Source organism: Cyclopterus lumpus, chromosome 20, assembly GCF_009769545.1.
Source record: "Cyclopterus lumpus isolate fCycLum1 chromosome 20, fCycLum1.pri, whole genome shotgun sequence".
NCBI classification, from domain to species: Eukaryota; Metazoa; Chordata; class Actinopteri; order Perciformes; family Cyclopteridae; genus Cyclopterus; species Cyclopterus lumpus.
The window spans coordinates 2714524-2732822 of NC_046985.1; the positions used below are offsets into that span (position 1 = coordinate 2714524).

Here is an 18299-nt window from a genome sequence, read left to right on the forward strand (position 1 = left end):
ACACACAGGTACGTGGAACATTAAAGGCATGTATAGGAACAGGGAACACACACACAGGTACGTGGAACGTTAAAGACATGTGTAGGAACAGGGAACACACACACAGGTACGTGGAACGTTAAAGGAATGTATAGGAACAGGGAACACACACATAGGTACGTGGAACGTTAAAGGCATGTGTAGGAACAGGGAACACACACACAGGTACGTGGAACGTTAAAGGAATGTGTAGGAACGGGGAACACACACATAGGTACGTGGAACATTAAAGGCATGTATAGGAACAGGGAACACACACACAGGTACGTGGAACGTTAAAGGAATGTGTAGGAACAGGGAACACACACACAGGTACGTGGAACGTTAAAGGCATGTGTAGGAACAGGAACACACACACAGGTACGTGGAACGTTAAAGGCATGTGTAGGAACAGGGAACACACACACAGGTACGTGGAACGTTAAAGGCATGTGTAGGAACAGGGAACACAGACACAGGTACGTGGAACGTTAAAGGAATGTATAGGAACAGGGAACACACACACAGGTACGTGGAACGTTAAAGGCATGTGTAGGAACAGGGAACACACACACAGGTACGTGGAACGTTAAAGGCATGTGTAGGAACAGGAACACACACACAGGTACGTGGAACGTTAAAGGCATGTGTAGGAACAGGAACACAGACACAGGTACGTGGAACATTAAAGGCATGTATAGGAACAGGGAACACACACACAGGTACGTGGAACGTTAAAGGCATGTGTAGGAACAGGGAACACACACATAGGTACGTGGAACGTTAAAGGCATGTGTAGGAACAGGGAACACACACACAGGTACGTGGAACGTTAAAGGCATGTGTAGGAACAGGAACACACACACAGGTACGTGGAACGTTAAAGGCATGTGTAGGAACAGGAACACAGACACAGGTACGTGGAACATTAAAGGCATGTATAGGAACAGGGAACACACACACAGGTACGTGGAACGTTAAAGGCATGTGTAGGAACAGGGAACACACACATAGGTACGTGGAACGTTAAAGGCATGTGTAGGAACAGGGAACACACACACAGGTACGTGGAACGTTAAAGGAATGTGTAGGAACGGGGAACACACACATAGGTACGTGGAACATTAAAGGCATGTATAGGAACAGGGAACACACACACAGGTACGTGGAACGTTAAAGGCATGTGTAGGAACAGGGAACACAGACACAGGTACGTGGAACATTAAAGGCATGTATAGGAACAGGGAACACACACACAGGTACGTGGAACGTTAAAGGAATGTGTAGGAACAGGGAACACACACACAGGTACGTGGAACGTTAAAGGCATGTGTAGGAACAGGAACACACACACAGGTACGTGGAACGTTAAAGGCATGTGTAGGAACAGGGAACACACACACAGGTACGTGGAACGTTAAAGGCATGTGTAGGAACAGGGAACACAGACACAGGTACGTGGAACATTAAAGGCATGTATAGGAACAGGGAACACACACACAGGTACGTGGAACGTTAAAGGCATGTGTAGGAACAGGGAACACACACATAGGTACGTGGAACGTTAAAGGCATGTGTAGGAACAGGGAACACACACACAGGTACGTGGAACGTTAAAGGCATGTGTAGGAACAGGGAACACACACACAGGTACGTGGAACGTTAAAGGCATGTGTAGGAACAGGGAACACACACACAGGTACGTGGAACGTTAAAGGCATGTGTAGGAACAGGGAACACACACACAGGTACGTGGAACGTTAAAGGCATGTGTAGGAACAGGGAACACACACACAGGTACGTGGAACGTTAAAGGAATGTGTAGGAACAGGGAACACACACACAGGTACGTGGAACGTTAAAGGCATGTGTAGGAACAGGAACACACACACAGGTACGTGGAACGTTAAAGGCATGTGTAGGAACAGGGAACACAGACACAGGTACGTGGAACATTAAAGGCATGTATAGGAACAGGGAACACACACACAGGTACGTGGAACGTTAAAGGAATGTGTAGGAACAGGGAACACACACACAGGTACGTGGAACGTTAAAGGAATGTGTAGGAACAGGGAACACACACATAGGTATGTGGATCAAATCACAGCTTCAAATACATATATCCACAACAACAACAAAACTATTATATGGGGCAGAGATGTGACATAATTGGGAGTTTTAGTTCGACAAACACTTCTCGGAGGCAGATATAATCGTCTTAGTTAAGACTTAAACCTCGAGGGGAGAATCTAGAGCACCTGGCTTTGCAGCAGGAATATATCTCAACGGTAAACCCGAGTGCCAGAGAATAAACTCGGATCAAAAGATGGAACGCATGAATACATAAGTGAGAGCGATTCCCAATAGTATGAGCAATTTGGGGTCGAGAAGGGGTCTTGACTCTCGTCACCAACACACCCGCATGGCGAACGTAAAATATCATTTAAATAGACATGGGAACCAGTATTTTTGGGGCATTTTTTCTCGAATTGCATCGGGCTTGCCTTGATATTTCTTAACGAGAAGAAACTGCAGATCTTCAATTATATCCAACGGTGCACGACTAATACGACGGCGTGCCCGCAGAGCCTCTGGATGCATACGTAGGAGTTAGGGCGTCCTACCTGACGGGACTGTTCCTGCTGTCGGGGTCTCGGGCCGTGACCGCGCCCACCTCCGTGCCACTCGGCGAGTTCTCGTACACGTCCATGATGTAATGGTCGATGGAGAAGACCGGCGCCTCGTCCACGTCGCCCACAGTGATCTTAAGGGTAGCGGTGTCTTTGAAGGAGCCCAGGTAGGAAAAACGAGGATCCACGTGCGTGTTGGTGCCCTCGATGTGGAGAGTGTAGGTCTTCTTCCTCTCGTAGTTTAGAGGCTGTCGGGAGAGGGGGGGGGGGGGGGGGGGGATATCAGCTTAATGCCATGTTTGTTGATAAGAAATCTAATTTCAGTGCGCGATTCGTTTCACCGCATACGGAAAGTAAACTAAATGATTTGATTTAAACTTAACTACCAAAATTGCATAATACTTCAGAGGCCTTTTCTTCTCAATAAACCCCAATACTTCACATCTGTTTTAGATTTTTTTGGAACAGTGTGCATCGGCTGACGATCTTCTTCTACTCTTTTAGAGCATTGGTGCAGTACTAGCACCAACTGTTAGCACGCTCTGCATATGGCAGCATTGTGAATGCATGAGTGTCCTCATATGCCGGTTAATTACATGATATGAAGGAGCTGCTTTACAGCACCACGTGTGATCCAAAACTGATATGCCCCTTTTTTTTTTTTTTAAAAGGGGCATATCATGGAAAGCTCACTCTTTGTGTCCACCAACCCCGCAGACTGAAATAAGATAACCTTTTGCAAAGGTGCAGCATATGTTTTCTCGCACAGCCGGTGAGAGCAGGCTCGTTTCAAGAGGCGGGTCTTAAAGAGACAGGCGTTAAAATGGAGCCTTAAAGAGGGTGAATACAGGTATATTCAGGTAAAACAGGGTGTGATATGTCCCTTTTTTAAGGCTATTTCCTCATATATTTTTCCGGTGGGGTCACATTTCTGCATTGCTACCTTTTTGAGGCTGATGATGCCCTCTCTCGTGTCCCTCTCTGTGGATATGGAGAACATGTTGGCCCCCTCCGAGTTAATGATGCTGTACTTGATGTCTGCATTGATGCCAAGGTCCTCATCGTTGGCTTTGATCTTCCCCACCGCTTTCCCCACTTGAGCGGATTCAGGGACGTACAGCTGGTAGTTTTCTGTGGACAAACATCGACGCGTGCACATTTAGAAACGGGGTGGGGGGGGGGGGGGGGGGAAGAAACAACAACAACAACAACAACAACAACCACCATTTAAAAAACGGAAGCTGTCGGCTGAATGTTCTTCCAACGGTGCTTAGTGAAGCGGTTTGATTCTGTCCCCATTTGTTCCCGAGGGAACGTCATTAAAAATAGTCCGCAGTGCCTCGCGTGACATCAAATGATAAACGGAGGGTTCGTGCCGTAGCTGCAAAACTCGGAGGAAGATGAGAATTCAGACAATGTTAATGGTTTTCACTGAAGTGCACCAACAATTAAAATCTCCAAGCTCCCCCAGGAGGGATTGTGCTTGATGAGACACTTCCAAAAGACCACATATCTCAACTTTATCATTACTTATTTGTATTATTAAAATGGAGGACATTCAGACTGCAAAAACAGAAGGGTTTTGATGGATGCCGGTCCAATTTTGGCTAATTACGGAAACATTTTAACTGCAATATTTAGACCACCGAGTCACAAAATAACGAAGTGCGATGCATCACAGTGAGAGATGCTAAAGAGGTCTGTGAGGGGAAGCTTCAATAATCTACGATCTGCTCACTAAACACTCCCGGATTGATATATATATATATATATATATATATATATATATATATACGGTTAATCACTGCACGCATGAACACGTTATAATTAAAAGAATGTTCGTCCCTGCATATACTGAACTTTATGTTTTTCTTCTTTTCATTGAAGCAGCATAAACATCAATAATCTGTTTGTCTTGCATGTCGTGTGGATGACTTTACAAATGGCGTGTCTTCTCGTAACACAGCACTCTTTAATGGGGCGGTCCATTTAATGTGCATAAACTGTGCATATATAGGTCTGTAGGAACGTTATTTTTGCTGAATTAGCCTTGTTTCATATAGAAGCTATGGCCAAAGACAATGCAAGTGTTCACCGAACTGATCTGTTCTGCAAAATAGTCAAAAGTTTAAAAGAAAAGTAGTAAAAAGCGTGCGCTCTGTCGCTGGTTTTCAGGTACCGGTGCACACGCACTTTGGGGGAACATGGGCGGGTTGTCGTTGACGTCCGTCAGAGTGATGTTGATGGTGGTGGAGCCGGAGAGGCCTCCGACCTGGCCCGCCATGTCTTTGGCTTGGATGATGACGGTGTAGTGTTCCCTGGCTTCCCGGTCCATGTCGGATAACGCCGTCCTGATGATTCCTGGACGGGCGGAAGACACATTTGATGAATAAAGGTCGTAGTTGAGTAAGATGCATTATATAGGGTTGGGTATGTTGAGAATGAAAACAACGAGACACTGGGAAAGGAAAACTTAGCTCCCTGTTGATGGAGGGAACATAACACTGAGACTATTGTCAATATGTTACCATCCTCTTTCAGTTATGGACTACCCGTACTGCACCGCATCAGCGCTTTTCCTTTAAAGACCAACTCCGTGAAACGGTGCTTCTTCCATCTTTGATTCTCCCGGTCTTTCATTGTCAAGGTTAATCTTTCCTCAACACTTTTCATTATATTGGAAAATGACTATGCAACCTTGGGGATCGGGGGCACGGTGCAACTTTTCTAAAGGCGACCCCCCTCCTCGATCACATTTATTACAACAATAACGGCGCGAGCGCAGCCGTGAACTTTCACAATGCGAACCCGGGTGATGTATGACTGCGCCGCGGCACCGCTTCAGAGAAACCGCGCGCAGGTAAATTGCAACAACAGAAAATAAGCCCCAAAAAAAACGAGGTGATTCATGGAATATAATAGCAGGATGTATTGCACACATTATTTGTCTGTGTGTGTGTGTGTGTGTGTGTCTTTGTGTGCAGTCGGTCTTTGTTAGTTTCTTTGTGTGCGTCTACATTTGTGCCGGAGGGTTAATTCGCCGCCATAGCTCCTGAAACCACATCACCACATGGGGCCTGATTTAATATGTTCTACCGGTAACATCAGTGTTCATTGGACATCTTCGCTTTCCCCCAAGAGACGAGACCCTGTGGCCACCATTGAACTCGTGTCCTCGTGAACTCGTGAACCCTCCAATAACACACGGCGGCCGAGGCATCACCGACGTCACTGGAGCCGGGGTGAAACCAGTAGACCGTGAATAAGAAGTGGACGGCGCGGTTTATGGACTGTGGTTTTTTTTCGCCAGCTTGGTATATTTTGGCCGTCACCAAGTTGTTGTTTTTTTACGGGAAACCAGAAGGGACACACGAGGGTGGAGACAATAACAACCAAACGCTGACAAATACATGTTTCAGTGACCAACATGTTACAATCATGTGTAATTGTGTGTGTTTTTAAAATATATTTTGTGGATGACACTGAGCCCCCAGGGGGAAGGTTCTGAGTACATCGGTACCATTTCAGTTTGAGAACTGAGAACATTACAATAGAAGCAGCCAGTGGGTCCATAGCATCAGTCTCCTACTCATTGTATCAGGAGCAGACTTTATACCTGATGTAGGTGGTGTTCCCCTTTAAGGTAACTAAACCTCTCTACGTTTGTCATAATGGTCTTTAAAGTTAGAGTCAGAGTATGTCTATATTTCTTAAAAATTTGAAATGCATCATTAACCAACTCAGATGACTCACCCAGCAACGTATCGTTCATACCAAATATTCTGTCCGTGCTCGGTTCCCAGTCCAAAACCCTAACAGCTTGAATTTCACAAGATAAAAACAAAATATATTTTGGAGTGAATGCAGTTTTCATGATTTCCTAATTTGACCAAAGAATCAGCTATAGCTGCGTTACACAATAGGTCAATTTGCTCTTTCTTTCTTCAGGACTCTATAGACGGAGCTAATCCACTCGCCCGAGGCAGAACAATCATTAAAAGTGGGTCAAGGAGCGAGGCGGCCAACAGTATTAAAATCCAGGGGATCTAAGGTTACACATCATCTGTCACGCTGAGCCGAGGCCCCGCAGACGTGTGAACATAAACTCATCAGCAGCAAATACAAGAACAAAAAGAAAGAACTAGCTTTATAGAGTGGAAAGAAAAAATAGCAAAAGTCAAACTATCAGAGGCAATATAAATAAAAAGAGTTATACGAGCGGCAGTTGTTGCACCGGAGTCAGCGTTCTGCAGGCATTTTGCATTTGAGTTGACCCAAAAGTCAGATTATTCCGTATTATTATTCCGATTATACTTTCTTTGTGAGTTACCTTCAAAAACCATCGTGGTGATTCAGCGTGTTTTATGCGTATCTGATATCCGTGTGGTGCGATTTAACGGGTCTTAGATCTGCTCGTGAGAAAAGAGCGAGCGTTAAGTGGAGCAGCGAGTGTGTTGCGGGGCTTTTGTTCCAGGAGATATCAAAGCTAAAACTCATTTACTTGGACTGCCAGGTAGCTTCTTCATTGCGTTTGTATTATTCCCTCTGCACTTTTCATTTATTCATTCGATTGTTCAATGTTATAATTATATCCTTGCATAAGTAATGACTGGTGGTTATATGTTGTAACTCCTGTTCTAGCTTAGCGATTAGCCTCATTAACACGCCGGCCTTCCCGATTGGTCGATGCCGGAACCACGAGTCAAACGCACATCCGAGAAGAGCAACAAATTGAGAATACTTTATTTCACATTGTTGTTTTCTTGCAGAATAATATTTGTTACGGACATCCAATACATTATAAAAAAATGGTGCAGATGGGATATTTTTCCCCACTTTTCCTGGATCACTTTGCAGATATGAGGCCATCGACTTATGTATTCATTGTGGGACTGCAGATTCTGAAGTAGCTGTCTTCTGGTCGCAGGAAAAATAAATAAATGAATAATAATGGAGTTTAATACAAGAGGTTTAAAAGTGTGCACTTGAAGAGAAACAAAGCTGTGCTCAGCAGAGTCTTTTCCCCGAAGCCGGAGAACAATTCATATCGATAGTAATACGGATCGGGGATGTCCAATATCAACGATCTGCAGACGCCACAGACAGTCGCAAGGTCGACGACGGCACCGAGAGCAGAAATCAAAGATTTATTAATGTAACGCGTACAAAAATAAACACTCAACGGATAAGAGTTCATTCGCTTTTGAAAGGGAGAGAAATTCCCTCCAGACGGCAACAAGGCCGAAGACATCACAGAGAGGGTTCGTTATTTTAAAGATTAATAAAAAATGTTTTTAGTGTGTTTTTATGCAATGCAGAGCTATTCAATTGTCGAGCATTTATATTTTACTGATTTTAAAAACTTTAAAGTGTGCCCTCTGCAGCTGTTTTATTTAGGAAAACACAAGTACCGGGTGTGGGGTTAGTATCGGGATGGAGGGTAAAGAATACTTGATCGACACATCCCTAAAAGTTGTTAATTTTTTACATTTTTATTCTGTATTATTATATTTTTGAATTCAGGTCTCAGCGGGGATCCACTTCTTTTCGTGTTTTTTCTAAACTTAAATCAAAGTGCTCCAGCCGCTCTCCTGTAATGATGCAAAACTCTTCTTGGCGTTACTTAACCCAGGAGGGGGGGGGAGGGTCCTTGAGACGCTCCAGACCACCAGACCTTGGCGAGTGGCCACACTTTCCATTAAACAACAGCAAGACGGATGGCCTGACCTTTTGGAGTCTCTTATTACGACTTTACTCACGACGCACGGCGCAGCGCTCCAGAGCAATATTTCACGGCGGCGGGTTTAGGAACGATGAGCAAAACACTAAAAGAATGAGGTCTTCTGTTTTTTTTTTGGGGGGGGGGGGGGGGGGGGGCCGGAGTGCTTTGGGAAATCCACCGTTTCCCACACTGGTTGGGGATGATCTTCTGTCAGCCATTTGTCCTCAAACAAACAAATGAGAAGCTCTGCAGTTTCAGATTATAAAAAAGTGAACACTGAACACAGGAGGAGAGAATTGTGAGGAGCAGATTCACGGGCAGATGCCAGTGCAGCTACATGCGCCCCCCCCCCCCCTGAAATTAAATTCTTTATAACGTTCCACAAAATGCCACGGGGGGGTATTCTCCGGCGTCTGCGAGGTGCGCCGGTGCTCCGACACGAGGATCACACCCATTGAACTGCCTTTTCCCCCCCCCGAACCGTCTCTGAACCGTAACACCTCCCGATAGTCTCCTCTAAAAAAAAAAAAATCTCCACGGAGCTCCGCGAGTTAATTTAGAAAAATAATTGAGAAGGAGCCGACTTCCTTGAACCTTGAGCCCATTTGACACAGCGAAGTGGCTAGCCTTTTCCTCAACCTCCCCCCCAGCCCCCCTCCTTCCCAAGTCTATTAAGAGTCGATACCATCACGCTATCCACCTCTTTGTCTGGCTGCAAACTTCTAAAGGAGGACAATCTCCTGGGTGAACAAAAAGGATTATCCAAGATTACTAAAGCACTCTTCAATCTCCAGCTTCGGGAATCTTTTTTTGGGCTCGTCCGATACGATGTTATTCCCCCCCCCCCCCCCCCCCTCCCCACCGCATGCCTGCACTCTTGCAGCATTTCCGGAAGACGTTTGTAGATAACACGAACGGCGGCGGCCATAAAGAAATCACATTAATCATAACAGCAAAAACCTCTTCTTTTTTACTTGTGTATCGGGAGTGCGTATCTGATTGAGAATAATTGGTTGGTCTGCTCCGAGAGTCTGCGCTGATTGCAAAAAGGGGGGCAGCTTCTTCCTTGATTTATACCAGAGGTAAGACTTAATCCATGAACCACGAGGAAGAAGAAGAAACGTCTTGATCTGTGTCAGCTCCTTCAATAAACTCCAACACTCCCAAATCCCAGATCAGCAGAGAAATTAGCCTATTTAAGGATGCCAAGGGGACTTGGGGGTTCTGTGTGTTGTGTGAGCCGGCGCCGATGCGACGTGGGGTTTGGCGAGAGCGTTCGACTGTGAGACTCTTGACAGATGCACGGCGGTGATGGGAAAGACGGGAGTTTACGACCTGACAGTAAAAAGGATGAATGCGGCCGCCGTCTTTTAAGTCGTGCTTTTGGTGAGATATGGAAAGCGCCTTTTAAAACTGCCTGGCTTGCAGTTTTAAAGGATGGTTGCAAAAAAAACGTGATCCAGTTAATGTCCATTGCAGCGAATGCTCATAACACAGTTAGCATGTCACTTAAGATAAACCCTCCCCACACACACACACACACACACACACACATATGGTGGTTCTTGCAGCCCACCGTATGTGACTTGTTATCCAGGAGCAGATCGAGGGCCAGGGTCCATCTGTCTAGTACACCGTTGTGTCCTTGTGTCTCCCAGACAAGTCACAACACAAGCAGCAGGTGGTGTGTTCAGGGTCCTTCTGAAAAGGACAACCTGAAAAGGATTTTGTGGCTGTTGTCAACACGTTCTCAATGCGGACTCGTCATATACCGGGGGGCCGGATCAGGTGCCCCCGAGCTTCAGACCGGCTTCGAGCTTCAGATACTCGGGATCCCCTCGAGCAACGGTTTTTGGAAGTGTTAATATCAATATATGCTCTCTACATGCAAAAGGTTTCCGTTCAAATTAAACCTCCCTCTACACAGGGAGTTAGGTTTTAGGCAACAGGATCTCCTCGGGTTAGATCACCGTTACCGTGGCTACCGAGCGAGTCGCGGTTATATTGGTTTAGTGAATACATTGCGACATAGTAAACAACTTCATTTTTTTTCACCCCTCAGCTTTATACGTTGGCATTTGTTCTTATTACTGAATAAAATGACTTTTTGACTAATTAAATCAACAAGACCAGTAGGCGTTGTGGTAGAAATGTAAAACCTCTCACAGCTCCACATCATGTGTGGTGACGCAATGCATCAGTGGAACTGCACACCTCATATTAGCATTAGCCTCATATTAGCATTAGCACTAGCCATTAGCTATCCGAATGTCAATCACAGATGCTTGCAGACAAAACTCTGCCATTCTACTTACAACTTGGGAGACATTATTAATGAAAACAGAACTTTAAGTCAAACTAATGTAACGTGGTGCACATCCCCCCCCCCCCCACCCCCCCCACCCCCCTACCCACCCCTCAGGCCTTCCATCATTATCAGCTGCATCAGTTACATTTCTGTATTTACAAAGTCTGCGTCATGCTCATTTATTTCTTCAGCCAAGTAAATCTAATCCTGAAATCCCCATCTCCCCTTGTTTGCAATGCTGCGTGACACCACCTCAGATGCATCAATTATAGTTTTTTATATCCATGATTGAATCTCATTTCCAGCGGAGACAAGAAGAAGCCGCCTTAATGCTGTTCCCAGAGTTAATTAGCCAGTTAATAACTCCGGTATTTTTTTTTGCACTGAGCTATTAGCATGTCTGCCGACTTTAAAATTGGAACGTCCAAAAATAATTTGACTCTTTGCTCTGGTTGAATATTGGTGGAGCGCTGGTGTGAGGTTTTGAAAATCATCATTCAGTTGACGTAATGTGAAAGCGATGCGCTTTAGGGATGCATTGTTTTGGATTTGTCCTTTTTAAGATGTGCAGACAATTGTATAATATGTACAGATGGATTTGTGGTTCTTAAAACTTTTAATTTTCAAAAGCATCTTTTTGTTAATCAAAGAAAACAAAGTCCCTTATATCCCGTTTGAATTTAAACACTTTGGTCTGCTGCAGTTACCGATGCTATAAATACATATTGTAAAAGGCAAATTGAAGAGGCTATATAAACAATTCTGTGCTCTTGCTTACAATTTAATCATAAACACGCCGAGCAGGACCGACCCGTTGAGAATTGTAAAAAAATATAAAACTAGGCTGTAATTTAATGTGTAATCTCTGGATTATATATACATTGAAAATGAGACCCGTGGGAGTTTTCCTTTCTGAATCAAGCGGCAACAAAGTTGCAATGTGGCGACATTGCAGGTACGTGACCGGCGCGGTACGTGCACATCGCTATGACGACACCAAGACGACGCGTCGCGTTGCCCTGACGATGTTATATTGCAGCTCTTTTCCTCGTTGAGCGCGGTTTATCATATTTAATGTCTTCTCACAATAATGATATGGCTCTTGCATGAGTGGGCGTGTGGTCACGCACGTTTATGTCTGATTTTGAAGTATAGCTTTAATGTGCTTATTCCAGGTCACTTTACTCGGGAGGTAAACTGCATGCATTATTATTTTTTTTTTCTACGTGACAATAATTCTGCTAAAAAGTGGTGATGGAGCCATGCAGAAAATATAAAAATCATAACCAGCATATCGATGGCCAAAGTGCAAAACCTCAAATCTGCAAAATGATCCAGGATAAGTGGGGAAAACTCTCATATCTGCACTTTTTAAATTGTTTTATTATGTATTGGGTATTCTTAACAAATAGCATTCTGCAAGAAAACATATTATTGTATTTATTCACAAATAAATGAATTTTTTAAATAGGTTTTGCTCTTCTTCGGCCATCGATATGTTTATTATTTATTGATTAGGGACACTCGTCATGAACAGTATTTAAACTCCAACTGAGTGGGGGGCAGAACCACTCTGCTGTAGGATTTGGGTCGAGTCTGAGACGATCCTTCGGGGGTTCCTTCAGCACCATATGTGCAGGCCAACTGCCATCATTACCCTCTGTCCTCAAACCACCTCTCCTTCCACCTCCCGGGTCTTGTGAAAACCTGCCACAGGTCACCGGACCAAGGTCGAATATGAACCAACGAGGTGGATTTGTCCGTGTGTGTCCGTGTGTGTGTGTGTGTGTTTGATCTTACTAATAACACATGAATTCACCTAAGATGGCGAGGTGGAAACATAGGTGTGGATACGAGGAGGTGGGCCAACACGACTGCTCTGAGACTCGGGCTGCCCACACAGATCACGTGCACCTCCACGTGCACGTTTTCCCACTGACCGCTGGAGTGCCGTGTCCTAATTTGAGGGAAGGAGACGGACTGCCAGGGGGCACGAAACAACCGCCGACTTGTATAAATGAATACAAGCGCTGCAGAGAGAGTGCAGCTGGCTGGGCCTTCGATCACTCTCCTCCTCCTCCTCCTCCTCCTCCTCCTCTTCCTCCTCCTCTGCACGCCCCGCGCTGAATTACAATGCGGACACGATGCAGAGTCAGCTCGAGCGAAAAAAAAAACAAGCCCTGGGATGTGTCCAACAAGCACAGTGCACACGGGAAATGTGGAGAAGAAAATTACGACGCGGATAATAATTTTCGTGACGTCAAATAGATTTGAGCCGCATGCAAAGCCCGGGGTTTTTTCGTCTTTTCCCCCACCCCCCCAAAAAAAAAGTTGCCGTGGCTTCCGCCTCGCCACACCGCTTGTGAAATTGCTCCATCAATCCCCGCCGCCGTTCTCCCTCGAGGTGCGAAGTCCCAAAAAAAAAAAAAAAATTCAGCAATTCATTTGTGTTTGCTCATTCAGCAAAAGAATTCATGTTTTACACGGACGTGGTCTCCAAAGGGGCCCGGCGGTTGTTCCAGAACGGCAACGAATCAATTCACACAAGTGGATGGTTGTTCAGCTTAACCAGCAGCGAGCGAGCGTGTGTGTGTGCCAACGTGCACACACACACACACACACACACACACACTTGTTTGTGAGACAAAGAGAGATCCGCACACACACTCGCGACTAACGCGTTGTTTCACATCATATAAAAGTTCTCTGAAGGCTTATAAACATTTCATAGATTCCAGCAGAGGCCTTTCAGACAAAAGGATGGAATCTTAAAACACTGAGCGCTGCTACGGTTGTGGCTTTGTATTATCTCTCTATCTCTCTCTCTCTCTCTCTCTCTCTCTCCTCACAAAAGGTTGCAAACGCCGGCGTCTTCATCTCTGCGAATGTGTTCTTTGACCCCCCCCCCCCCTCCGGGAGTTAGTTATGGCCCACAAAGAAAGACGCGTCGCGTGTTCCAACAACACGGCGCTCGCTACGAGTGGTCCATAACTCCACTGGAGGATACTTTGGCTTCCTTTTACGGCGTCGAAGACGTGCCGCGGTAACAGAACAGGATGTTCACCGGAAACAAAGAGAGCATATTTCACAGCGTGACATGCGACGGAGATTATAACAAAGTCACGACGTCCGTTTCATGTTGTAGTCGCCACGCTTGAAAGAGCGCGTGCACTTACTTTGTCTAAGCGCACACACACACACAGACACACACACACACAGACACACACACACACACACACACACACACACACACACACACACACACAAAGCATGCAGTAATACCACACCTGTTTTGGGGTCGACGGAGAAATATGGCTGTCCTTGTAGAATACTGTAGACTATCCTGGCACTGTTTCCGTAGGTGGGGTCGTCGGCATCGGATGCTGTGATTTGCAACACAGAAGTGCCTAAAAAAAAAGAAAGAAAAAGAGATAATAACACAGCGAGATCATTTTTTCTGGTATTGGCCGTCTCTGGTTCATTGTTAACGGAAGCGTATCGATGTGGCGTCCGGTATCTTTTCAGGAGCCTTCTTTAACTTCCCAAATGTTGCTCCAGACTCTCGATCAGCGTGACTCTTTCAATGCAAACACGATCGTTCATGAGCTCACGGGACCAGAAAGAGAGAGACGCTCGAATGTCGAGCACAACCAGCAAACAAAAACAACAACAACAAACATGTTGATTTAGCCTGCTGGAGCGAATACTAACCCAATATTTTCACAATATGTTGCCAACTGCAGAAAGAAGAAAAAACCCTCAGAACAAATGACGTTAATCTGGGCAGATATTGTGGTGGGCTCCAAAAAATATATAACAAAATTAACTGTATGTGTTAAGTATCTGTATATAAATAAGACAGACTGCATTGCGCGTGAGTTATGTCACATGAAAAGCTGCATTGATAAATTGCATTTTAAGCCTTGGGGAATATGAGTCAAGCTCTCTCCTCGGTATTCAAGCATCTTTCATTGTTTAAGATGACAAAAACATAGACGAATGATATGCAAACCTAGAGGGATGAGTCATTATTAAGACAGTTATATATATATAAAATAAAAAGGTCCGGCGTGAAAGCCATTGTGGTCCAATTTACCAGTTGAAGTGTTGCTCTAACAGCATTACGGGCTTCATTAACCCATTATAATTGCACGTTGAGTGCATTGCCATTGCACTACGAGCTCATATGATGCATGAGTTATAAGCATGAATCATAGCCATCACATACTGCTGTGCATCATCTGGACACTCGCATTAGTATTTATTCCCTCTGGGAATAAAAGTGAATTAAAGTCTCAACAGATATGAGTTTTTCTGTCTCTTTCCTGGAAACCTGAGGGAGTGAAATGCCATCCATAATGAACCGTGCTCTCCGCAGTGTGCTCGGGAAAAATAAATAAAATATTGCACTGGGAATATTTGGACTCAATCAATTGTGGGATTGCTTTTGGAAGTCGAGTCTGTTCCAAGTCATGTGGCTAAGAAAACGTATTAGTCAGTACACGAGTTAATTGATGAGCCTTGAAACGCTGTCTGTGTTAATGGCTTAAGTAAATAAAATGCCTCATCCGCGTCTTTGTATGAATAATATTCACGTGCACCTCGAAGTGTCTCGCCGCAAATTGTTCTTATAACTTTATCGCAGAGCGCGTGTTCAAATAATTGCGTAATGCACTCCGAAAAGACTCTTAATGTGCTTTATATCGTCCACAATGCACTTTAACTGGAGTGGTTAAGTCTCACTGTGTATTTGGAAACTATTAAAGGTGATGACTGCAACTTTAAAAAAATAATTTAAAAAAAGGTCTGACTGAACTCGATACGGAGCGAACACTCAAGAGTCTGCAGGACAATAACTTTAACAAAAAGTGTCATTTCACAAATGCAGTAAAACTCACTGTGTCTTTTTTCCGTGTCACGAGAGTACAAACACTCACAGATACAACGACTATGAGACAAAGTCTCCTAACGGGGCCACCAGCAAGACTTCTGTGGTCCGGAACCTCCTGTAAACCACTTGGAGGTCCAGTGTGTCGGACATGTTTTGCATTGTTGGTTTTAATCCTCTTTTCCAATATATATTTAATCTGAGCAGAGAAGACTTTAATTTGTAGCTCTTGGTCAGTCGGTACCCCTAAATTGAAACAAATTGATTATTCTTGATAGTTCAACCAATGCAGTGAATTTTAATATGAAGTTGTTGGAAGCCCAGCTGCTTTGAAGACAGGAAGGCATCATATATTTATGGTTTCAGATGTACGGGCATACATATTTTTACAGCGGTCGTGTGCCGGCGCCCCGCAGTGAGAACAGCAGGATTATTAGCAGCATTTCTGAGGGTCTGGAGCGTTGATATCGGACTCGGAGGGGGCGGGACAAAGTGTTGGTGTCCGCCCGGGGGGGGGGGGAAGCTGGGGATAATTATGAATAGTCGATGCTGGAAAACTGTGAAAGGAATGTGGAACATGTACTCATCTTAACGTATACAGATGATCCTGTCCATTATGAACCCGGTCACATACTGTTTTCCCCTTCTTTTTTTTTACATGGTCTTTCATCACCTCTTTCGACATCTATCGACCTCGCTGGACACATTGCCGCGACCGCACGACTTAATGCACTTTTAAAAAGATCAAGGTCAGGGGTCTTGCTTCATCCCCACTTTCATGAGGAAAATAAAAAGAAGAATTTCCTTTTACGACGTGTCCTGTAACGAAGCAGCATTTAGTTACTAATAAGTAATATCTGATCTTAACGGGATGAAAGACGAGCGTGTTTCGTTTTTCACTGAGGAAACCGATTCTAAAACAAAAATGTTTCATGACAGAGTGCAGCATTTACCGGAAACTACGCCTGAGAGAGACGAATGGTTGAAAATAAATGAAAAGTATGCGTTTTCATTCCTTCGCATGCATCTCTGGATGCATTTGGCCCCCCGAGTGTGCACACATTTAATTATGACTCCTCATCGAAAACGAGCGGTCGCGTCCTCCGGTGATTTTCTAATAGAAGTCATGCGGTCGACAGGAAAGCGGAGACACCGGCTCCGGTACGTCCATTTGGAGAAACCTCAACTGGGAGACGTGCAGCCGGTGGACATTGATACTCCTTCCATCTAGCACTTAAAACAATATATATATATATATATATATATGATTGCACCATCGGTACGTATGAAACGGTATCGTTGGACTACCTGGCGCCTGCCCAGCTGATCAATTTAGACGAAGAAGAACATCACAGCCAATTAGTTGCCACGCTCCCAGACCGCCCCTTCCTTCACTCGTATTGACGAATGCTTTGGGGAGGGGGGGGGGGGGGGGCGGGGTCAGTGGACAGTTGATGGTTACAGACGATTTGAGGAATTACTTTAATGGACGTTAGCAAAAGAGGAGGACGAGAAGAGAGAGAAAAAAAAAAGGCTAATTATTTTTTCCCCTTCACGGCCCTTGATTTCCTCCCCCGGGTCATCAGCGTTGATGGATTCCTTTTGTGCGACCGATGATGGAGTTTTTAAAAAAAAAATGAGGAGAGCCTCGTTAGAACAAAAACCCACCTGCACCTGTTCAGGGATAACGATTACAGGATTTAAAATAGCAACAGCATCCTGTATCAAACTTTAAACTAGTATTCAGAGCGTGCCAATACGTCTTACATACCGCGCTGTGCGGCGCAGCGCTCTCTGCAGAGATTAAGACATGTGCTTGACACTTCCCATTTAGGTAGCAACATACTGGCAGCGTGGTGTGTGTGTCAGGCCTCACACTCCTGAATATTCATGAACGCAACCGCGGAGATATTGACTGTTTATATAGAGGGCGTCTACAGGCCTGCTGGGGTTAGCATATTTAATCGTTTCCATCTTCCCCGCTGCAAGAAGCTGATGACGATTCCGTTCCTTTTTCTCTTTGGAGGTGTTTATTGTTTTTAATATTAGATCAAACTAAAACTAGAACACACACACATATATATACACAGTGCGTGCATGAAGTACTGCTTCCGTTTCAGCAGCCGAAGGGATGACTTTAGACCGACGGATATGAATGGAGTGTTTTCAGCGCCACAGATTTAACACCTTTTATAGTACGTTTAAAAAAATTTAAATCATCTCTCCGACAGAAGTTTGGCCTCCTTTTATGTTCACATCGTGAACCTACGTATGTTTCGAAAGAGGGCTGTCACATTTCTGAGCGCCGTACTCATTGAGTTTTCTTTTTTTCTTTTGCAGAAAGAAAGATTAAAAAAAACATGATTGTGGGCCGGAGCAGCTGTCTCAAAGGAGGCGGATCGAGGCTTTTCTTTCGCTCCGTGATGCGGAGGACTCTGCCGTGGCGGGGGAACTATGCTAGTGCTTTATAAAGACCTGCCCACCCGGGGGAAAAACCATCACGGCAACCTGAAGAGGGGGACTCGGCCCGGCTTACAGGAGATCAAACATCCTGCAGGACGTCATCACGAGTGCTGCACGGGGTAATAACATGCTGGAGTGGTACTCGGTCATTTGAAGTGTCAACAACATGCCATTTGTTGTTTTACCGCTGGGATAAGAGGGATTATCCAGAACGGAACAACAACAAAAAACACTTGTAATTTAATATCTTCTCTCCGCCCATTCCTC

General features: G+C 44.8%; 1 protein-coding gene across 2 annotated transcripts in view; it reads right to left on the minus strand.

Moving 5' to 3' along the window:
- Positions 1-18299, minus strand: part of LOC117749468 (cadherin-18) — a 52641-nt gene that overhangs the window by 22225 nt on the left and 12117 nt on the right. The window contains exons 3-6 of one of the 2 annotated variants that reach the window (XM_034560030.1): positions 13969-14088; positions 4845-5012; positions 3595-3782; positions 2646-2899 (exon numbers count right to left, since the gene is read on the minus strand). In XM_034560030.1, the coding sequence (XP_034415921.1) occupies positions 2646-2899; positions 3595-3782; positions 4845-5012; positions 13969-14088 (730 nt within the window). The remainder of the gene's footprint in view (positions 1-2645; positions 2900-3594; positions 3783-4844; positions 5013-13968; positions 14089-18299) is intronic. The other variant, XM_034560031.1, reaches the window with a different exon arrangement.